At 33.5% G+C, this 25,112-nt stretch overlaps 2 protein-coding genes across 2 annotated transcripts; one reads left to right on the top strand and one right to left on the bottom strand.

Annotated features, from left to right (window-relative positions):
- The first annotated feature begins 859 nt into the window (after positions 1–859).
- Positions 860–3,559, top strand: LOC127084987 (uncharacterized). Its single transcript, XM_051025535.1, has 2 exons — positions 860–1,371; positions 3,292–3,559. The coding sequence occupies exons 1-2, from the start codon at positions 1,015–1,017 to the stop codon at positions 3,319–3,321; spliced, it is 387 nt and encodes a 128-aa protein (XP_050881492.1). The 5' UTR covers positions 860–1,014; the 3' UTR covers positions 3,322–3,559.
- Positions 3,560–23,114: 19,555 nt separating this feature from the next.
- On the bottom strand, positions 23,115–24,789 carry LOC127085002 (probable methyltransferase At1g29790). Its single transcript, XM_051025560.1, has one exon. The coding sequence runs from the start codon at positions 24,552–24,554 to the stop codon at positions 23,277–23,279; it is 1,278 nt and encodes a 425-aa protein (XP_050881517.1). The 5' UTR covers positions 24,555–24,789; the 3' UTR covers positions 23,115–23,276.
- Between the last annotated feature and the right edge of the window lie 323 nt (positions 24,790–25,112).

The raw sequence follows: 25,112 nt of genomic DNA, 5'->3' as shown, positions 1-25,112 counted from the left end.
AGAAAAGGAAGTAAACCTTTCAATGCTTTTACTCACTCTAGTATCAGACTCTGAATATGGTTTAAAATCCAATGTTCCAGAATTAGAAATGAAAAGAGAATTTTGGACATACAAAATTCAACTCCCCCTTCTTGTGTATTTTATAAAATTGAAGTATATAATTGCTAAATGATAAGTTGGATCTATTCCTATTTGATTTGTGGATTATTAAATAGATGAATATGGATTATTTTAGGATTGCATATATACTCATTTCTCATTCGATTACATGTATTCAAACATATTATATATCAGTATGAATTGTATAACTAAAATCATACAGTGCATTTTTTACCGTGTTTGTTACATGATAAAAATTCCATACCTTCATTGGATGAAGTACTCCTACATTTGATGCTGAACATTGTTTTAGTCTAATTAATAAAAGTATTTTGAAATACGTCAAAATAATTATCATTAGTGATACACCCGTATGCTTAAATAACACACTCCACTATTAAATTTATAAATAAATGCTAATTGTCTGTTGTTTTGAAAGACTTCAATATTTTGAAAGAGACAAATATATAAATTATATATTTTATTTCTTCATTTTTTATAAAAGCTTACATATTTTGAATTAGAAAAAATATATTTCATATGTTAATAAATTATTTTAATACAATCCAATTTATATAATTAATTCTATAAAAATTATATATTTAAACTACTCATTTTATATTTAAAAATGCATGCAATATTAATATATACATAAATTTATTAAATAATTGTTGTTTGTGGTCTAGACTAAATATATAAATTATTTAATAGATTTAAAAAGATAAAACTTATTTTTAATTTAGAATGAAAGAAATATACATAATTAAAATTAATGGACCGCATAGATCTTTTACTAGTTTTATTTGAAAATTGAACAAAACCAAAATTATCCTTATACCCTAAAACCCCAATCCCAATTTCTGTTCATCATCACCTTCAATTTGACCAGTTCATAAAACGAAAGAGAAAGAAAAGATGCTGAAATTCCTCTCCAGAGTGAAGATCGAGTTCAACGCATTGGATCCACGAACCGCATCGTGTATGGAATTTCTCGCTCAATGCAACTCACGAAAAGCCAAAGAATCAAACCCTGCTTGTGAAGTTGAGGTGAAGCGTAAGAACGTGGAGCATCCGCCGCAGATCACGGTGACGTTCGTTAACGGCGTGGAAGAAGCTTTCGATGCAACATCGACGCCGGCGCACCATATAACGAAGATGATTCTGGAAAAAGGTCAGTTCCTCGAGACAGAGCAGATGTTCCGTGAAGCAGGGGAACAATGGCCGGTTATTATCCCCGATGAAGAGCTCTCTCAACACGCACCCGGCACAAAAGTGAGTTTTCTTCATTTTAACTTTAATCTGTTTTAATATGCTTTTTAGTTTTTTTTTGATTAAAATTCAATTTATTTCTTTTGTTTTGATTCTGGCATGATTTAAGAGAACTGAGTATTGAATAGGAATGGAGATTTAGGGTTTAATGTACCTGAAAATGAATTGGCGTTAGAATTGTAATTGAATCTGTTAAAGTGATAATCCCGTTTGTTTCAGTTTTTTTTTTAAATAATTTTTATAATGTTACATATATTTTGTTTCTGATTGTTAGGAAGCAACTAATAGTCCTGTACTATGAAACTTCCGGATCATGATGGTAGCAAAAGCGTAAAACTACCGTTGATCCATTTTTTTTATCCTCTATAAGGGTATGGTTTATAAAAGAGAGTTTTAGAAGAGAATGAGAGAAGAAGAGAGAATAACACAACTGATTCTAACCGAAGCATAATAGCCCTTCGAACTTGACCAAAAGCACGAGGAATCGAAAAATGAATGTGGAATAGTTTCTCCACAACACAACCATTCTCACATAAAAAAGAGTCAATAAGCAAACCATCCATTTTAGCAAGATTAGATTTTGTGGGTTAGCAATTATTCAATAACCACTGAGCAAACGAGAAGACCTCAACGAAACCTGCTTATTCCACATGAGTGCACTAAAGGTTTCGCCAAAGCTCCTCATTAACTCGCTGTATGCCTTCTTTACTGAGAAACCATCACTACGAGTGTTGTTCCAACTCAATCTATCCGTCCATATTACTCAAAATTATGTGTATTTTTGAGAATGTCACATAAATTTAAAAATGTAATTAATTTTATATGAAAGGGAAATAATGAGTTATTATTATTTTACGAAATTATTATTTATTAATATTATGAGAGAAACAAATTAATAAATTGGAAGAAGATATAAAATAATTAATATTTATAAAGACCTATTATTTATAAATTAATAGAATTGAGAAAACAAGTATTAATGGTGTGATTAGTGGCAGTGCGACCACAGTGAGTGCATTGCCTTGAGGAAGAGTACTACTTCCTACAACTCTAGAGGCGAGGGAACTGTTTGTAAGTGTCACCCTCACTGTACTACGATTTTTGAGCAAGAATGGTGTGCTATAATTATATTTACCCCTTTGTGAGTCCTTATGGGAATGACCATTTTCCTTCTAACTATACCTTATTTGACGGGGATACTCAAATTGAAGATGAATGGGTGAGGAAGTACAAAAAAGAGATTGTGGTCATAATTCACAAATACTTGAGCTCATTCATATTCTTGAAGACCTTGGTGCACTTAGGTATATTCCTATATTTTTGAAGAATATCAGAGTTCTTGCTATGAATGGAAAGAATAGAGAAAATGAAGTAGTCTCAACACAGTTATCTGTTCATATAGAGAGTTCTTCCATAGAGGATATAGCAAGTGATTTTGTCATATTGCTGGAAGAAGCTATAGCAAATGTTGTTGTCTTGTTGGCGGGTATTACTAAAGTTGCAGCATTAGGAAAACTGGATGGCTCAAGCAAGCTTTCTATTTTCTTAGCTGAAGCTATGCTTTATCATGTCCTGGTTTCGTTATAGCAAAATGTTGGGAGTATATTTTTGTGGGATACAACGGACTGAGTTTCTTAACATATTATATAATAATTGTGTTTCAGATATAAATAGTGAAATTACATTGGAAGTTTAGTTGTTTGATGGAAATTTTCCTAACGTTATGTGGTTGCATATGCTTAGACAATTGCAATGACATATATCTTCATGGTTCTAAAATTTCTATTTGGATAACTCTGTTATGGTCTTGTGTTTAGTATGGCTTCTTTTAACTGTCTTCAGTGACATGCTTTCTGTGTGTGACTAAGGCCTATAGTTAAGCCGTTTTAATTAATTTGTGTTTTATTTGTCCCTTCTTTTCAGCCTAGGAAAGCAGAGGAGAAGAAGCAATAGCTAAAATGTTCATTGTATTCACTGTTGGGAATGGTTCTGGGTTCTGCTGCGTGTCTTGCTGTATTTTTGGACTAAATTGTTGAGTTCATATTTCATAATAATTGATATATCCGAATTGCAGAATTTTGAAAACTGCAGACTTGACAATTGTCATGCTTAAATTTATTTGTTCAAGTTGATGCTCATGAAGTTCTGTATCAATGTTGTAGGTTTTTTTAATTCCATAATTTCTTGCACAGCTCATGAGTGACTAATTTATAATTGTAACACAGGCACAAGTAAAACTTAAAGTCCAAAACGGCTGTATGGTAGAAAATTGAGAAATCATCTCTCTGGATAGAAAAGGTGGTTATGCAAATCTACCTTGTATTCTTTGATTGTTTGTGGCTTGAAAATCATTTATGCTCAATTTAAGGTAGTCGAAGTTATTGTGGATACGGTCTCTATTTATTCATTTATAGTACTACTCTATAGTTTATATCATGTCATAAGTTTGTAAGTAGGAGTGGAAATAAGTTTCTCTAGTTAGCTCTGCAAGGTTACTCTGAATTCGTCAAAATTTCAAAATTTATTTTAACTTGTTATTTGCCATAAGTTTATTTTGAGTCTAGAATTTACACCTTTGTTAACCTGAAATTAATGGATTAAAATGCACAAATATGAAAATATGAAAAGTAGTGTAGTATTTCTGAAAATGAAAGATAAATTCAAGAGGATGAATATCCTAATTTCCACATATCAAAACTCCTCCAAAGGCACGAAGCCAACTGTCCATAACAAACTATAATTTTTTCCATAATTATTTCACACTCCCTCACCTCACTATATATACTATCAAGAGGCATAACAAATTTGCCAATTGAGCAGCCTTTCCCATATAGGATCCATTAGGAGTGTTTTGTATGATGTTACAACTGATATTCTTTAATATTTATGTACATTGAACGGTATTCTCCTATTCTCTATGTGCATTTCAGTATTAGGAAGCATACAAGTCTATGTACATTGGACGGTATTCTCCTATTCTCTATGTGCATTTCAGTATTAGGAAGCATACAAGTCTTTGGAAACATCTTTGAAAATGTCTCATACATTAAACATGCATGAAAAATCAAGTTTCATAAAAATATTGAGGACAGGTCGACACATTCCAAGACAGGTCGACCTATAGTGAATGTTTTCAGACTATAGGTCGACACATCCGTGCATAGGTCGACACATACACTACAATGTTAAAGCCTGTAGCTTCTGTTTCATGTGGTGACTCCATAAGTTGACATATAGGAGGCAAATGACATTGATAGGTCGATACATGACCTTCAACAAGTCGACCTATGCCTCGTACAAGTCAACATATGATTTCAACAGGTCGACCTATATGATGATTCTTTTTTGCATATTTTCATATTTTCTCAAAGTTCATTGCATTCCTTTTTGCTCTCATTCACCCATGCATATATATGCTTCATACATGCATCATTCTCTAGTAAGGTTTCTAGAGTGAGTAAAACCTACATGAATCCTAGATTTCAAAGCATCTCATCATCTTCAATCCAATCTATGCATACACATAATCAAATTACACATAATCATTTTTTGATTGAGTGTCATCTAGATTATTGATTGATAACGTCCAATTAGGTTTGTTGTACCGAGAATATTGGGTTGAGATCTTTGAGGGATTCAAATCAGAAAACTGAGGTGGGGGGTTCCTTCAAGATCTTTAAGGTTTGAAGGTTTTGGACAAGATTGTGCAATTCGGATCCGATCGAGTGAGAACCTTGGGACTAGATGTGTTGTGCAAGAGAGTAGCGTGAAACAATGGACCGTGTTGACAAATCTTAAGTTCAACAAGTGTGGGTTTGTGATTAATTCAGCCGAGTGAAAGTCTTGAGACAAAGAGGTCGTGCAAGGAAGTAGCAACAACAGGTGAATTGAAACGACATTGTTGGTGTCTTGATCAATCTTTGATCAAAGTTTTTGGAGGTGTTAGAGTCAAGAACAAACTTAGGGTTTGTGGGATTTGATATCTCATACCTTGTATACATACATTTGCAAAGTAAGATTTATTATAATAATATCTCAATTCGAATTTGAATTGAGGGCATACGTACCGATAGCGAGGTCGATTAGGGACTGCCTTAACAAATCATTGTATACTCTCTCTCTCTCTCCCTTTCTATCTATCTCTTTTATTTTTCGATTCACAAATTATCGATTGCTTTGATCACCAGATCAATATAGTTTGGATCATAATTTTGATTACATTTTGAATCTTGTGTTTGTTGTATTTATCACTAACCATTTGGTTGTGATTGGATTTCTTAGAACAACAAACACCATATGAAATTCCAAACTTTGTTTTTCGCACATCAAGTGTTCGACAAATTGTTTAACTTAGTTTTGTGTGTGTGGATATCGTTGGAGATAGACTTTTACTATTGTAGAGTATTCAATTAGTTGTGCTTAATTGTTGTTGATTGACTTGTGGATTATTATCATAACATTGACACCTTTACGCATATCTGGGCTATTCAATAGTAGGTTCAGTTAGACGATTTTTGATCCGAGAAATATTTGAAACTTACTTCCGTGCCATAAATTTTTCTAAGTCAAATTTTTGGATAAATTTTTAACTTGGGAATTATTCACCCCCCTCTAGATCTAGGTCTATTGTCTAACAAGTGGTATCATGAGCTCCGGTTGTTTCTAGTCTTAAGATTTGCTTATTAGATGATGGCTATCGAACCTAAAGGGGCGTATAATAGGACACTTATTTCCCCCGACGACAATGATGGCTATTGGAAAGCTTGTATGCGTATCCATGTCAACTCTGATGACAAGGGTGTATGGGATGCAATCATCAATGGCCCAAATGAAATTACTATGACCAATGGTGAAGGTGCCACCATACCAAAACTGGAAATTTAATGGAATGATAATGATAAGAGGTTGTGGTCACATGATTATAAAACACAAAATATTCTTATATCCGCTTTAGGCGTTGATGGGTATTATCATGTTTCTCATTGTGAAACCGCCAAATCTATGTGGGACACATTAGAAGTTGCCCATGAGGGAACTAATGAGGTCAAACAAGCTAGAATCAACGTATTAAATCAAGAGTTTGAACTCTTTTTCGTATGAAGCATGATTAAACCATTGCCGACATGCAAAAGAGATTCACACATATTATTGATAGATTGAATGCTCTACATAATCCTATCTCCAATGATATTTCTACTAACAAGGTTTTAAGATGTCTTAATAGGGAATGGAAACCCAAGGTCACCGCGATTAAAGAGGCGAATGATCTTAAAACACTTGATCTTACTACCTTGTTTGGCAAATCGGAAGAACATGAGTAAAAAATCACTTGCTTGGAAAAACATGAAAAATAGTATGAAAATAAGATGAATAAAGAGAAAGGTAAAGTCAATGTGGAAGAGAAAAAGTCCATTTCTCTAAAGACTTCTAGTTTAAAGTCCTCAGAGAATGAGCCTAGTGAGTGTGAAGAAAGGGATGACAACAACTCCGATGATGATGATGTTAGGCTATTTGTCAAGAGATACCAAAGGTATATTCGGAAGAATAAAGCAAAACACTTCGAAGGAAACTTATACAAATTTAGAAAGAAGTCTAAGTCTTCAAAAGATGGTGAGAATAGTAAAGATAAATTTAGAAGCTCTTGTTATAATTGTGGTGAAATTGATCATTATAGACCGAAATGTCCCATGAATAAGAAAGACAAAGAAATAGGGCATCACAAGAAGTCTAGTAAATCTAGAAGAACTTATGTAGCTTGTGAGAGTACAAGTGATTCCTCAAGCGATGAAAGTTCCACTTCAAGTGTAGAATTGACCCGAATATGTCTTATGGAAAATTTAAGGAAGAAGAAACAAGTAAGTCCTTATAAACTCGAGCTTACTAGTGATTTATCTTATTCTCAATTACAAGACGATTTTGATAATCTTCATAGAGAATAATTAAATGCTTTTAAGAAATTAGCTTCACATGAAAAGATATTTTTGCAATTAGAAGGTAAAGTGTTAGAATCCGAAAGAAAGTTGGAAGCTATTAAGAGATCTATGATAGATATTCAAAGTGACAAGAATGAGGGTGAACAACCTTCTAGGTTTGGTTGTGAATCTTGTCATAATTGGCAAAAAGAGATAAATGTTCTTCAAGTCAAATTAGACAAAGAGTTACGACCAAAGATTGCTTATGCTATTGATCCGTCTATGTATGAAAGGTCTTTGAACCATTCATATAAGTAACATAAATTTGTTAAAAAGGAGTCTAATAGCAAAGGCACATCTCATCATATCTTGTCTTGTTTCTATGTTGCAAGAAATGTCATACTATTGAAAAATGCAAATTTAGGAAACTTTTAGTTCCTAAAGGAGCCTTTCAATGGTTGCCCAAATGCAACCTTGTTTTCACTCACCCCCAAGGATCCAATGAAGATTGGGTACCTCGCACTTGTTGTTGATTTTATAGGATAAATGTCTTGGATCTATGAAGAGAGTATAAGATCTTATTTTGGATATCAAGACATGTGACGTGTTACATCTCCCTATTTCATTGACTTTGTGGAAAGGAATAAGGGTTATGTGACCAAAAGGAATCAACTTCTAGTGTTCTTTAATTAGTAAAAATATGTTGATTACTATTAATGTTGTATCCGAGAAGTGTCGGGGTATGTGTTTCTTTTCATGATATATATATATATATATATATATATATATTATATATATATATATATATATAATATATATATATATATATATATATATATATATTCAAAATACATTCTCAATGAAACCGAAAAAGGAATTGATCAGCCTAAAGCGGTGGAACGTTAGAAGAAAGAAGATAATGATTGTGAAAAAGAGAAAGTTGAAAGTCCAGCTACAGTGGATGATTTATCTTTGACTTGGAGAACCTCCAATGATCATCAAATCAATAATCTTCTTGGATACATTATTAATCATACTTTCAAGTACTTTTTCAAAGAGAAAAGTGGTAAGATCGTTGTTGTCTAAAGGTTGTATGACACATTTTTCATTTATTCCAACTTTCGTTCGAGAGTTTCTTGTGGAATGCATGTGCATCCTCCGTCATTCATACGGTGAGGTAATATCTTTTCAACTTTCGCTTTGTAAGGAAGTTCTTTCTTTTGCCTATTTATTTTTCAAAGGTATATGACTTATTTTGTGTATGATATATGTTATGAGTGTTCACTTCTGAAAATTTCAAGTGATAACCAATGTGTGTTTCTTTTAAAATGATTGTAGTGATCTTATCTAAATATCTTCACATGTATGTTATGTTGTATCTAGCTTATCCTTGCTCAGAAGATTTCAAATTTATGTAGATGATATTATTTTTGGATCCATTGACATATAACTTGTAGAGGAGTTTTCTAAGCTTATGCAGTGTGAGTTTGAGATGAGCCTTATGAGGGAGTTGAATTACTTCCTTGGTATTCAAATCAAACAACTCAATGAAGGGTCGTTGATGTGTTAAATCAAATATTGCAACGACTGACTAAAGAGATTTGGTATGGAAGATGTAAAGTTTATTGACATTTTTATGTCCATAAATTGAAACTTGGAAAATAATGAAAATAGTAAGGATGTAGATGTCAAGAAATATAGAGTGCGTCCTTAATCATTTCATAAGAAAGATAATATAGTTCCTTTTTCCATTTTCCCTTTTTGTAAGTAAGTTTTTATCTTTACACGCTACTTGTGTTCCAAATGGTTGATATTCTTGATGTTTGAGTTAGTTCATCAATGTTCACTTCCAAAAATGTCTATTGATGTATGTCAATTATATGCTTATAGTGACTTTGTGCTTTTCTCTCTATATGCTCTTGGTGCATTGACTTGTTATCTATTCTTGCATGAAACTTGATTGAACATGTTATAATGTTAGTAAATTCTTGTTGTGTGTCATTGTTATGATAACATCTTTGTTTTTGGTTTGTGTGGTGATAAATATTTATCGCTTTGCTAGAGCACATGTGTGTGCACCATTTCAGGAGTACCAAAGGCATACATCACGTAATTGTGTGCAACTTTTGTAGCAACTCAAGAGTTTTTGATTGCATTGTATCCTTCATATTTCATGTTTGTGCTATGTTATTTAACATTCATTGTGACAATCATGTTTTATTGTTGCCTTACATGTGTGTATTTATGTTTAGGCATTTTCTTTCAATATGTATGTCATTCTATGTGAGTGTTATCGTACTTATGTTCTTATCTTTGCAAACCGCCTTTGTGTGTTGTTTTGGTTTATGTGTGATTCAAGATACTTCTTATCACTTGCTTAGTTTCTTTTTGATGTTGTCAAAGGGGGAGAAGTAAGATGAAGTTGGGAATGCATATATTCAAAGGGGGAAGCTATTTATTACTTACACGTCGTCTCGGGTTTTTCCATCATAAAAAAATGGGGAGTATATGAATGCATCTTCCGTGAAGTTTCGCTAGGAGTGTTTTGTATGATGTCAAAACTAGGATTCTTTAGCATTTATGCACACTGGACGGTATTCGCCTATTCTCTATGTGCATTTCAACATTAAGAAGCATACAAGTCTTTAGAAACATCTTTAAAAAGGTCTCATGCATTAAACATGCATAAAAAACAAAGTTTCATAAAAATATTGCAAGACATGTCGACACATTCCAAGACAGGTCGACCTATAATGAAAGTTTTTAGATTATAGGTCGACACATTTGTGCCATAGATCGGCACACATACCACAATATCAAAGTCTGTACCTTCTGTTTCATGTGTTGACTCCATAGGTCGATACATAAGAGGCACATGGCATTGATAGGTCAACACATGAGCTTCAACAGGTCGACCTATGCCTCGTACAGGTCGACACATGACTTCAACAGGTCAACCTATACGATGATTTTTGTTGTTGCATATTTTCATATTTTCTCAAAGTTCATTGCATTCCTTTTTGCTCTTATTCACCCATGCATATATATACTTCATACATGCATCATTCTCTAATAAGGTTTCTAGAGTGAGTAAAACCTACATGAATCCAGAACTTCAAAGCATCTCATCATCTTCAATTCAATCTATTCATACACACAATCAAACTACATATAATCATTTTTTGATTGGGTGCCATCTAGATTAGGATTGATAACGTCCAATCAAGTTTGTTGTATTGAGAATATTGGGTTGAGATCTTTGAAGGATTCAAATCAGAAAAATGAGGTGGGGGTTTCCTTCAAGATCTTTAGCGTTTGAAGGTTTTGGACAAGATTGTGCAATTCGGATCTGATCGAGTGAAAACATTGAGACTAGGTGTGTTGTGCAAGGGATTAGCGTGAAACGATGGATTGTGTTGACAAATCTTGGGTTCCACAAGTGTGCGCTTGATATTAATTCAGCCGGGTGAAAGCCTTGAGACAAGGAGGTCGTGCAAGGAAGTAGCAACAACAGGTGAATTGAAGCGGCATTGTTGGTGTCTTGATCAATATTTGATCAAAATTTTGGAGGTGTTAGAGTCAAGAACAATCTTATGGTTTGTGGGATTTTATCTCTCATCTATTTTATACATACATTTGCAAAGTAAGATTTAATATAATAATATCTCAGTTCAAATTCGAATTGAGGTCAACCATACCCATAACAAGGCCGATTAGGAAACTGCCTAAACAAATCCTTGTGTATTCTCTCTCTCTCTTTTTTTTTATTTTTTTATTTTCGATTCACAAATTGTCGATTGCTTTGATTATCGAATCAACATAGTTTGAATGTTAATTTTGATTATATTTTGAATCTTGTGTTTGTTGTTTTGATCACTAACCATTTGGTTGTGATTAAATTTCTTAGAACAATAAACACCATATAAAATTCCAAACTTTGTTTTTCGCATATCAAGTGTTCAACAAATTGTTTGACTTAATTTTCTGTATGTGGATATCATTGGAGATAGACTTTTAACATTGTAGAGTATTCAATTAGTTGTGCTTAATTGTTGTTGATTGACTTGTGGATTATTATCATAACAATGACACCTTTATGCATATTCAGACTATTCAATAGTAGATTCGGTTAAACGATTTTTGATCCGAGAAATATTTCAAACTTTCTTTCACGCCATAAAATTTTCTAAGTCAAATTTTTGGATAAATTTTTAACTTGAAAGCTATTCACCCTCTCTAAATCTAGAACTATCGTCTAACACCCCACTCATTATTTATCATATATCCTAATCCTAGTGTATATTATGATAATAACTATTTTTCTATATCTCTCATACTCAAATCTCTATCAATACCCACCCCTTCAAAACATCAATACCCACCTCTTCAAAACAATCGTATCCCCGTGTTGAAATTTGCATCCATCAAACTTGCCTCTATCTAATATAAAGTTAAGCAATCCATGAAAACTAAGCAAACCATTTCAGCAGTAGACACAAGTTGTAGCTCTCTGGGGTCTCTTGGGTCCCATTGTTGGATCAGCACCGAGTAATACAATGACATTATCCGGTGATCCTTGTTTTGGATTAATGAAATCAGTGGAAGAGACTTTTTGCAAATGCTTATGAAGGATACACCAAACATACATGCTTGCGGGAATTAGTGGATGCTTTGTCACTTTGTATCCGAGCATGACAGGCTGCCAACTCTTTCTCATTTGGTAAAAAGTGACTAGCAAGCAATGAACTACTCTTATCTCAAATACTGTAGAAATATCTTGACTTCCCACACTACTCTGTCTCACTTCAACAACGGTAATCATACCACCTTTTATGGTATTTCCGGTGACAACACTAAAACAAGTATCATATATTGCATTTGTTGGTGCAAAGGTAGAATGACGGCTACAAAAACATGATAAAAGTTACAATGATTGCCACCCTATTTATAAGCTAAAACTAGGGTTACTAGAATAGGATAAAATACTAAAATACCCTCTAACAAACTTAGGGGCTAAGAAAATAGTACAACTAATAAATATGAATTACTTCTAATACCATCCCTTAATTCATATTCCATCAAAACTTGTAACACCAATTCCATACCTTAATCTGAGAAATTGATCAGTCTTGATAGCTTTCGTCAGAACATCTGCCAACTGTTTCTGAGTGCTGCAGTGTACAACTTCTAACACTCCCCTCTGAACTTGATGTCTCAGAAAATGATACTTGGTCTCAATGTGCTTGCTTCTCCCATGCAACACTGGGTTTCTGGAAAGATTGATTGCAGACTTGTTGTCAATCATCAGCTTCAGAGGTTTGTTTACTTTAATCTTCAGATCCTGCAATAGATTCAGAATCCACACAGCTTGGCATGCAGTAACAGCACCTGCAATGTATTCAGCTTCACAAGTTGACAACGCCACAACAGGTTGCTTCTTGGAACACCAAGAAATGGAACCTCCCAGAAATTTGAATAAGTACCCAGACGTACTTCTTCTGTCAACTCTGTCTCCACACCAATCAGAATCTGAATAACTCAGAAGTTCTGACTCATCCTTTCTTCCAGAAGGAAATAATACTCCATACTTCAGAGTTCCCTTGATATACCTCAGGATCCTGACAGCAGCTTGGTAATGGGACCACTTAGGTTTACTCATGAACCTACTAACCATCCCAACTGAATAGCAAATATCAGGTCTGGTATTGCACAAATACCTCAGAGAACCAACCAACTGTTTGAAGGTTGTAGCGTCCACATCCTTTCCATCAGAGTCAGAATCCAGTTTTTGATTTGTATCAGAAGGTGTGACCGCAATTTTACAATTCTTCAAATTAAATCTCTTCAGAAGTTCTAATTCATACTTGAGCTGATGCAAAATAATACCTTTCTCAGAGTATCTGAACTCCATCCCTAGAAAGTATGTCATTTTGCCTAGATCAGTCATTTCGAATTCATTCATCAGAACTTTCTTGAACTTGGCTATCTCTTGTTCAGAACTTCCAGTCAGCAGTATATCATCAACATATAAACATACCAGAGTCATATTTCCTTCAGAAGTATGCTGAACATAGACACCGTACTCCATCTCACATTTCTGAAAGCCTTGCTTCTTGAAAAATGAATCAATCTTCTGATTCCAAGCTCTGGGCGCTTGTTTCAATCCATATAGAGCTTTGTATAATCTGTACACCATCCCTTCCTGATTCTTTTTCACAAATCCAGAAGGTTGTGACACGTAAACTTCTTCTTCTAATGGACCGTTCAGAAATGCAGATTTTATATCTAAATGCATCAGAGGCCAATTCCTGTTAGCAGCTATTGCCATCACCATTCTGATTGTTTCATGTCTTGCTACAGGTGCAAACACTTCAGAGTAATCCAGCCCAGGTTTCTGTAGAAATCCTCTGGCTACCAACCTTGCTTTATGTTTGCCAATTGAACCATCTGGCTTTAACTTCTGCTTGAAAACCCATCTGACGCTGATGTCTTTCTTGTCTTTTGGAAGTTCTGTCAGCTTCCAAGTCTTGTTTCTCTCTATAGCATCAAGTTCTTCTTTCATGGCCTTCAGCCAGAGCTTCTGCTTAAGAGCCTCTTCTGTACTTATGGGTTCAGAGTCTACTAACATGGCACACTGAATAACTTCTCCTTCAGAGTCTACTTCAGTGTCTTGCAGCATGTCAAATTCTGCATATCTTCTGGGGATGTTTCTGATTCTTTGTGGTCTCTGAACTTGTTCAGAGTCTTGAGCTTCAGAGTTTCTAGCTTCAGATGGTTGACTTCCTCCAGAGCTTTGACCATCTTCAGGGGCTGGCATATTTCCAGAGTCTGAATTGCCACCAGAATCTGGATTACCATCAGAGTCTGGGTCATCAGAGTCTGGATCATCAGAGTCACCTTCATCTTCTGAGTCTTCTCCAGAGTCAGAATCACTATCAGAATCAGAATCAACGTCAGAGTTTACTCCAACTTCAGAAATTCTTAACTCTGACCTTTCTTCAGGAGTTCTAACATCAGAATCAGATTGAGACTTATCCCAATTCCAAGATTCTGATTCCTTCACAATCACATCTCTGCTGAATTCAATTTTGTTGGTTTCTGGGCAATAGAGCTTGTATGCACCTGTACTGTGGTACCCTATTAGAATCATCACTTTGCTTCTATCATCCAGCTTCTGTCTTCTGGCTTCTGGAACATGTTTATAGTAAACAGAACCAAACACCTTCAGATGACTAACACTTTGCTTATCTCCAGTCCACTTCTGTATTGGAACTATTTCCTTCAACTTCTTCGTAGGACATCGGTTGAGTACATACGTTGCAGTGGCAACAACTTCTCCCCAGAGCTTCTGAGGAAGCTTCTTCTCCTTTAGCATGCTTCTCACCATATCAAGCAAAGTGCGGTTTCTTCTTTCAACAAGACCATTGTGTTGAGGGGTATAAGGAGCAGTAACCTCATGCTCAATTCCATTCTCCTCACAGAACTTCTGGAACTCTTTGGAGTTATACTCACCTCCACCGTCAGTTCTAAGAATCTTCAACTTCTGACCACTCTGATTCTCAGCCTTCATTCTGAACTTCTTGAATTCATCAAACACCTCGTGTTTAAACTTAATAAGGGATACCCATGTCATTCTTGTGAATTCATCAACAAATAACACAAAGTATTTATTCCCTCCAATCAATGCTACTGGAAATGGACCACACACATCAGAACGTACAACTCCCAATGCATGTTTTGCTCTTGGAGCAGTTTCTGACGCAAATGGCAATCGTGGTTGTTTTCCTTCCATGCAAACTTTGCATGACTTTTCAGGCTTTTTAATTGCAGGAATTCCATGTACCAACTTCTTTGAATTCAGATGTTTTAAGCTTCTGAAATTCAAATGACCAAATCTTCTGTGCCACAGCTCACTCTCCTTCTCAGCACTTGTTGCACTAAGACATTCTGAGTTTGCAGTTCTGACATTCACCTTGAATGTTCTATTCCTTCCCTGTTCTGACTCCATAATCAACTTCTGATTGCAGTCATACAGCTTCAGAAGATTGTCCTTCATGGTAACTGAAAAACCTTTCTCAATTAATTGTCCCACACTCATCAGATTGCTTCTGATGCCAGGTACATACCACACGTTCTGAATCAATGCTGTTTTCCCATTGTTCAGAATCACTCTGACATTTCCCATACCTTCTGCATTAAGATATTTGTCATCAGCACATCTGATCTTTGTCCTCTTTTCAGAGTCAAAGTCAACCAGCCATTTCTTGTTTCCAGTAAGATGATTTGAACAGCCAGTGTCCATATACCACCAGTCTATCAGATCCATATCATCAGATTCAGAGGCCATCAATAGCACAGATTCGTCATCAGAACTTCTGGCTATATTTGCTTCTTCTGATTTTCTCTCCTTGTTTGACCAACAGTCTCTAGCAAAGTGACCAAACTTCTTACAACAGTAACATTGGATTTTCTTCTTGTCATACTTCTCTTTTCCCTTCTGAGCATTCTTTTGTCTATTAGAGGTTGAGCTTTCTGACTTCTGACCACCATCACATCTTCTCCTGGCTTCTGACTGCTTCTGATACCTCCTATCAGAAGTTGCTTTCAGAGCCTGCTGCTCTACTTCCCTTTCAGAAGTTCTCTCAGTCAAACGCAACTCTTGCGCTTCTAGACTGCTCTACAGCTCTTCAATTCTCATGGTGCTCAGATCTTTGGAATGTTCTATTGCTACCACAATGTAATCAAATTGAGAGGTAAGGGATCTCAATACCTTCTCCATGATTGTTTCTTCAGAAAGAGTTTCTCCACACGCTTTCATCTCATTAGTGATCAGAATCACTTTGGAGATGTATTCAGAAACTTTCTCATTATTCTTCATGTTGAGATTCTCATATTGCTTTCTCAAGGACTGAAGCTTCACCTTCTTCACTGATACGTCACCACCATAACATCTAACCAGTGTGTCCCACGCAACCTTTGCTGTCGTTGAATCTGCAATCTTCTCAAACACATTTACATCAACACATTGATGAATGAAGAACAATGCTTTCTGATCCTTCTTCCTTACTTCCTTCTACGCATTTTTCTGTTCATCCATCGCATCTGCTGCTACCGGAACATAACCATCAGTGACAAGATCTAGAACATCTTGAGCACCGAACAGTACACGCATTTGGATCATCCAACGATTCCAGTTTTTACCGTCAAATACTGGAAGTTTGGTGTTCATGTTGCCGTTTCCGTTCATCTTTCTACCTTGCACAATACACTCAGATTTCTCACACAGTGTTTCCCAACCCACCGAATTAAAATTCTGATCAGATTTTATTCAAGATTCAACACGAATCTAAGAATCAAAATCAAACACACAAGACCTCACGTTCACTCGTGTTTCCCGTGTTTCCCTAATGAATCCGAACCGGAGCTCTAGATACCAATTGTTGGTGCAAAGGTAGAATGAATGGAAATATTATATTAAGAATGACGGCTACAAAAATATGACAAAAGTTACAATGATTGCCACCCTATTTATAAGCTAAAACTAGGGTTACTAGAATATGATAAAATACTAAAATACCCTCTAACAAACTTAGGGGCTAAGAAAATAGTACAACTAATAAATATGAATTACTTCTAATAGCATTCACCCCTTTCTTGAACAAAGCCATCTTAAATTTTTAGATGTTATGTGTGATTACCTTCATTGTGGCATTCAGAATTGGTTTAGGCACATGTAATGGATCACAATAACAGACCTTGTACTTGTTACCAATCCTTGATCATACCCTTCTAGACCCTTTTTCGTAGTTTGACTAATACCCTTCTTAAGACCAAAAACATATGTCAAAGCCACCTTAATGTTTGATAAATTCCAATTTTCAAGAAATATCTTAGTATCATTATGGATATCATTTTTTGTACTTTTTTTAATAAACCCCTCCTTACCAATGTTTTTTTAAACAAACTGAGCATTCATGTACTTGTACCCAAACATTTTCAATGTCTTAAAATTATTCCAACACATAACCAATAACTTCTCAATGTTCGAGAGTGTTCTTCTTACACCTTGTATCTTAATTTGTCCCAAACCATTTATGTCATTACTATCTTGACAACTTCGAACTGAAATTGTGAGTAGGGTGATAAATCATAGCTTAAAAGTTTCATCACATCCCTTGCATGCACATTCTGTATTGTCATCTCACATTCATCGACAACAAATCGTTCTCCTTAAAATGTGAAGCTCTGTTGAGTGTACTAAAAAAACAGGGGGAGTGGGAATTGTTATACATTTGATGTTTAAGCCTCATGATAATGGGGATTCCATTAACCCCGTTTTACTTTCGTAATTGATTGAAATATTTGAATCATTTTAGGGTATGAGCATAACTCCAATGATTATATATATATATATATATATATATATATATATATATATATATATATATATATATATATATATATATATATAAAATGACACCAAAATGTCAAATTTAGTAACATGATACATCCGATAACTCTTTACCGCATATTCGTATAACAAAACCTACCGTTGGATTGAAAGTTATTATCATATAGATCATGTCTATAAAATTCAAGATCAATCATAAATATTTGGCATGTTAACAAGATATATAAAAACGAACGTCTTACAAAACTTCATGAAACTCGTTAATTTTTATTATTCTCTTTAACATATCAAATGGTTTTTGATTGATGTGAAATTTTAATGCATGATCTATATGATAATAGCTTTCAATCCAATTGTATATTTTGTTATACGGACATAAGGTCAAGAGTTATCGGAGGTATCATATTTCTAAGTTTGACACATTGATGTCATTGGATCCTGACTATATATATATATATATATATATATTAATATATATATATATATTATATATATATATATATATATATATATATATATATTATATATATATATATATATATATATATATATATATATTATATATATATATATATATTTCCCTGTTAAATTGATATGAGTAAATGCTATTCTATATATTAAAATTTCATCATTGATATTTATAGAGTTCTCTATTGAATTGTTAATTGTTACTCCTGTTAATTTATTGTTATAGATTAAATTATTGATTCATGTACATGAGTGATCAATTTGATAAATAAGAGATATGAGTAGAAATTGTTATTCAGTTAAAGTGTTATTGTTATTGATGGTTGGTAATTTGGGGATTTGTTGAGTTAGAATCATAATAGAAGAAAGTTCACTAGAAATAACAAAATTCTCAAAATCTTAACATAGAAAATTGGAAATCATACATTGAGAAATAAGTCAAAATAAATTAAAATAAGTCAAATAGGTTGAAATAAGTCGAAATAAGTCGAATAAGTAAAAAAAAGCCGAATAAATAGCAAAAAATACATGAGTATTTGTCATCTTGTTTCACACATAACTTGAGTTTCATAAGTCCGTTTGGAGTGCAGTCAGTTGCACTAAAAAGAGAAGACATAAATATTTCTTAGGATAATGAATTTCATGAGGTTTAAATGTGTAGAGGATGTCGTGGTTATGGTAATTTTCCATGATGTTTATTTGTGTGAATGATGTTGTGAATATGATATATTCTTACGATGTTTATATGAATAATATTATGGAAAGTAATAATTGTGTATATTACATGAGTTTAGTGTTGCAATTTAGCATAAGTGTTACCTAATTTAAGAAATTAGATTTCGAACCAATGGTATAGTATGATTAGCCATGATAATAGGTGGTTAAGTAATGTTGTTACCATATGTCGAATAATTTATGCAACTTGGAGTTTATATACACTGTTAGTCATTTTCCTATAACTTTAGTTATCTACATTTTTAAAAAATGAAACTGAGACCTCTATAAATTAAGCAAGATTTAACACGAGATGAACTTCGATTTGGACCGATTCCGTTGTGGAAAAGGATATAAAACTGAATTGCAAGTTCAGTTAATATTTTGAAAACTCTGCAACGCAACTATTTGACATGTTATTAGAAATTTGGGCACAACTCACTCTACATAAGTCCTTAAAGAGTAAAAATTATATAATAAAAAAATATACAAAATGTCATACATATTAGGCTTAATAAGCATATCATTCCATTAAGTTTAGTAGGAGAAATAATGATTACAGTTTCGACAAAATATTCTTCCTAGTGTCTATACCAGTTCCTATTGCTCATTAAACTGTACCGATTGAAACCTTAAGTCCTAAAATAAAAATCATAGTCTTAAAATAGACTCTCTAATATTTCCGAAACATATCCATTTTCTTGATTCCGACTCTGTTTGATATTTTAAATAATTATTCGAATCTGATGTATGACTAGTCGGAAACATGATTTTTATGTTGTTTTGATAAGATGCTATGTGAATTAATTTGTTAATGTTTTAGGACATAAGTCCAATATTTGATGATATATTTGTGTGAAATAAGATGAGAATATTTTTATGACTTTGTTCTAATGTCTTTATAATATGTATATGAGTTAAGTTGTTAAAGTTAGGATGCAAGTTCATGCTGATGTGATTTACGTTTAGGTTCGAAAGAATCAGTGTTGAAATTTTTAGGTTCAGTAGAACACTAGAAATTATTTAATGATGATGTGTTTATGTTCGAAAGAGCCAATGACACGTAGGAATTCTGTCCAATGACGAGGATTGGAGTTGGAGGATTGTGGATGTCGATTTGCATTAATTATATCATTTATGCATCATGTACTACTCCAACCTGATTTATAAGTAAAAAATATAAATTTCACGCTTATTAAGAAATATAGTTAAGTGCATTTAATTTTCTTGATTTCATGTGAGAGAGATAACACAATTACTAATATACCCTCAATTAAATTGTTTTCCGCTAATAATATTAAGTAATTAACGCATGGATACTTTTGGAATAAAAGCATTAAATGCACCTAGATTTGTTGATATTTGCTTATATTTAAGGACAAAAATATTAGAAGACTTTTGCTTATAAATAAGGGCATGTGGAGTACATCAGAGATAGGCAGGACTTCAGTTTAGTGTCGAATATGACTTCGATCCATTGATGAGTATGACTTCAATTTAGTGACAAATATGCCTTTGATATCTAAGAGATTGGTATCACATGCATGGGAGTAGAAGAGATGAACACTGCATGCATAATTATGTATGTTATATAGGTTGTGCCATGATCCATACATTAACTTTATTCATGTTTTTACACCTAAATGATCAGAAAGGATTCCATGTCATTTGATTCCTTCGTGTATTTTTTATGATCCATCAAGTTTGTAGTTATTGTTAATTTGATTGTGCTAAATCCATGAGTCATTGTGCTCGTAGCCCTTGTCGTGATATTATCATCATTATACTAGTTGAAATATTTTCCTACACCAAGACCTCAAAGAGACCACAAATTATCCATCCATTTTTCTCTTGGAAACTTCTTGGATGTATCTCTTAGCTTCTCTTTGATGTATCTCTTTTGTTCACGACTGAGAAACTCCAATGGTGTCATAAAAAATGTTTTAAATTGCAAATTATTTTATTGTGTTTTTACTTGCCAGTCCACCAAGGAAGTTTGAGACACTCTTGAAATGATTTAGGGAGTTTCTCTAAGTTTCAAACAAGATGGAATGAACACAAAAACCTAGGAAGTTGAAACATCAAATAAATGTGAAAGTTATATTCACAAGTGGTGCTTAACCATTAGAAACCTTTGAGGATATATTAGAAATTTTATTTCTGACAAATATCTAAGAGTTAAGAATTGAACTCAGAAGTCTGATCAAATCCTTAAATCGAGAAATGAAAGTGTTTGTTATTTTCAATAAAAATCTAGGAAAGAAGAAATCCTTGAAAAAATCAACAAGTTGTTGAAGAAAGGAGGAATGAATTTGTAAGAATTGTCATGAACTTCATCAAGAGGTGATTTTGAAGAAAAAGAAGAAGAAGAAGTAACATTAACCCCTGTGGTTTCGTGTGAAAGAACAAATTCAGTAAATGAACGATCTTCCGAAGAATCATTGGCTGATAATGAAGAAGCTTCATCAAGAAGAATATTTGCTTCAAACAATAGAGATGATGAAGAAACTTTGGTTAGTATAATCTTTGAAAGGAAATATGATGAAAAAGCTTCATCAAGCATAGTCTTTGGAGTTTCTTCAAGGGAGAAAGATGAAGTCTCATGCAAGAATTACTTCAACAACATCCTAAACAATACTTCTAAAGATTCATATGAGAAATCTCCCAAGGAATCATTAAAGACAATCGAAGAGGATGAACACGTATGCTTAAAAGTCTCCGGCGAAAAAAATACTTGTGAGGTAACTTCTCTATCTCATAATCGATTGTTTAAACTCAGTGTTAAGCCCGCTAAGGAAAATGTGAAGTTAGAGAAGAACATTATGGATCTAAAGGATTATGTTGAATTCTTAGAAAATAGCAATAAGATTCTTTGTAAAGTAACTGCTAGCATAAGAAGTGAATCCTTAAAATTAACTAAATGTGATTCTTGTGGGAAAGAAAAATTTACTAATGGGAAAGAAAAACACGATTTCATCCTATCAAATCAAATGCATTTCTTTAATAAAAATGGAATAAATTTTTACTGAAATAGATTATATGAAAATATAACTAAAAATAGGAAGAAATTGAATCACCGTGTTTATAAATGTTCTTTCTACACTAATTTTGGTCATTTAGAGCCTTTTTAATATGATTACTCAGACGATCTAAAGGGAATAACCCTAGACCTCTTAGAGCCACTAACGCACCATGATCAAAAAAATATTCGGATACCAAAGTTGAAAATACTTATTACAAGTTTGATAAAGTTGTGTAAAGCATGTGTATATTGTGAGTATACAAAGAAGTTTGTTGGTCCATGGTGATTTTGACGATGAAGTTGTTAGCATCGATGGTGGTGCTCGACAATAGCTCATTGACATCGATGGTGATGTTTAATAGTTGATTCTTAAACTATCAATGGTCGATTGAAGCAACGACAGACATAACCATTTTCTTTCTTTTCTTTTTGGAGGTGAGGGCTGACGCGTGAGAATTCTTTAGTATCGTTTCGTGTATCACATGAGTTTCACATAAATTGATTGGAATGACAACTGATTCACCAAAATCATTGTGATACTTCATCCGGTGTTAACTCTTATCAATCCTAGTTTTTTAATAGTAGCATAAAGACTCTTTAGTATCGTTTCGTGTATCACACGAGTTTCACATAAATTGATTGGAATGAGAACTGATTCACCAAATTCGTTGTGATGCTTCATCAGGTATTAGCTCTTATCAATCCTAGTATTTTAATAGTAGCCAAAGTTTAATTCATAATTCATAATATAAACAAACTATATATAAGTTCAACTTATGTGTATAATAGATGTCAATTCAGCAATAAAAGTTTAATTTTATAATTTTAAAGAATGTACTTCAAATCTTACTTAAAATATTTGTAAAATGTTCTTCAATAACATTGATATTAATAATAATTTTTTCTTCAATTTTATAAATAAAAAATTGTAATTTTTACATATGTAAAATAAAAATTTACAATAACTATTTAATAAATAAAAGTGAACTCAATGGCACTTCAAGAACTCAAAAGAATGTAGCAAGAATCTTTTTTCTAAGGGACAAGAGCAAATATATAAAATAATAATATCAAAACAAATTATGAAATACATAAGGCTTAAAATATAAACTTATAGACTTAAAAAGAAAGCTAACTTTTTAAAAACATCTAACTTAAAAGAATAACATTAAATATTTGACCTAATCTAACTAAACTAAACTTGTTAGACTAAAAGAAATTATAATATACTTTAAGCTTTCTAATAAAGTTAACAATCACTACAAAATAAACATTTTACATTACTTGAAACACAAGCATCATTCAAGTACTTATTCAAATTCTTCTTATGAGATCTACAACTTTAAACCAAATTCATTCACACAAACATTTTCTCACCTCTTTACACTCTAACAGGCTTCTGAAGAACAGCAGATAAAAAAACATGAGACTTACCACTCTCAATCTTCTCTCCCACAACCCATTTCAATTTTCTATATCCAAACCTCTCAATCAACCTAGTCAATCCAACTTTCTTCTCTTCATTACCACAATACAAATTATCAAGCCAAAACAAACCACCCGCCCGCAAAATTCGGTCGATATCAAACATCAAAAACTCAAACTTCTCTTGTTTCTCGCCAACATCTTCAGCAATGTTGCTCGAAGCACGAATCAAATCAAACACATTGTCGTAAAACGGAAACCTATGATCCAAACTCAAGTAAAGCGGGAAAAGTCCTCTCGCCGCGATAAACTCGTTGAAAGGAGCATCAACATTAAGAGTACTAGTAATCACAGTAACATTCCTTTCAGCCATAACAGCCGCAAAAGATCCCGAACCAGAACCAATTCCGATATCAAAACCTATTCTAATTCCATCTTTTCCTAATTGCAAAACTTCGTCAACAAGAAAATCATTCTTACTCCGAGACTTAACAAATCTTTGATTTTCATATCCATTAACCAAATCAAAGCAATGAAAGCAATCTCTATTCAATTTCCTACCATTTAAACAGTCGAAACTCTTGCAACTATAACCATTCCAATTCACAGTTTTGTTACTAACAGGCTTCCATAGTGAAACCGGAAAAGGATGAAGAAATTTTACCTTAGAAGAAACAGATTTCGCGAAACACCTTCTTCTAGGTAAAGGCTCACACCCTTTTAGAATCAGTTTCTGCGCTAAACTCGAATCGTCTTGACAATTACCAAACACATTGTAATTCATGTAACGAGACAACAAATCAGAAGATTTCTCGCATGAATGACCAACCGATGAAACCATTTCAGTGAGTCCGGTTTTCGAATCTCGACCCAGAGGAAGTTTATGAGAGGTGAGAAACAGTTTGAGCTCTTTTGCAATGTTGGGTTTTGAAAGATCGAAACTTTCGTAGCCGAGAAGCTGTTTTTCTATCTGGGCAAGCTTCTTTTGAGATTTATCGATTTCTCTGAGAATTAACGAAACTTGCTCTGAGATGAGGGAGAAGCTTCTGTGTGGTTGTCGGTGAAGTTGTTCTTCGGTTTGGATGAGGTTTGGTGAAGAAGTGAAAGCGTAAAGAGCGAAAAGATTGGTGGTGATGACAGACAGGATCATGAGAATGTTAAGAGCTGAGGAACACATTGTTGAGGTTTTGAATCTCGCTGTTCCATCGCCGATTTTTAACGAAACAGAACCCATTCTTGTTGTTATGAGAAATTGAAGAAGAAGAAGAAGAAAGATTGAGTTTAAGGTGACAAAGATTTTACGAGAAATGGAAGTTGTCGGTTTGGATTGTTTTCACGTGAGTTTTGTTGTGTATTAGATTGTGTTGTCTTGTTGTGTCACATTGAAACTACGGAGTGATTCTGGTTTCAGAGTTCAGTGTCTGTAGCTGGATATATTAAATTTAAATTGCTTTTTATAAATGCAAAGAGACGTTTTTTGGAAATTGATAGACAAAATTGAATATATTTGTCAGAAGAGTTATTTCTTATGGACATTATACTTTCTATTCTGAAAGTATATTTTTAATTCATGTATAATTATTGTAATCTGTTGGTATACCAACTTACTCATTAAATCATCAAAGGGGTTTGTTTGTAATTGGTTCGTCAACTCACTCATTAAATCATCAAAGGGGTTTGTTTGTAATTGGTTGGTCATATCAACTCACTGTGATGAGAGATTTTATAATGCATCTTTATGTTTCTTACGCATCATAAAAAAATATAAATTTCATTAGATTATCATTAAAAT

The sequence above is a fragment of the Lathyrus oleraceus genome, chromosome 5 (assembly GCF_024323335.1).
Source record: "Lathyrus oleraceus cultivar Zhongwan6 chromosome 5, CAAS_Psat_ZW6_1.0, whole genome shotgun sequence".
Taxonomy (NCBI): Eukaryota; Viridiplantae; Streptophyta; class Magnoliopsida; order Fabales; family Fabaceae; genus Lathyrus; species Lathyrus oleraceus.
The sequence above is the reverse complement of the archived record's forward strand: the minus strand, read 5'-3'. Positions and strand labels throughout refer to the sequence as shown.

Coding starts and splice junctions, on each gene's coding strand:
- LOC127085002 (XM_051025560.1), bottom strand. CDS start 24,554: ATGGGTTCTGTTTCGTTAAAAATCGGCGATGGAACAGCGAGATTCAAA.
- LOC127084987 (XM_051025535.1), top strand. CDS start 1,015: ATGCTGAAATTCCTCTCCAGAGTGAAGATCGAGTTCAACGCATTGGAT. Junction 1,372..3,291: donor AACACGCACCCGGCACAAAA/GTGAGTTTTCTT, acceptor CCTTCTTTTCAG/CCTAGGAAAGCAGAGGAGAA.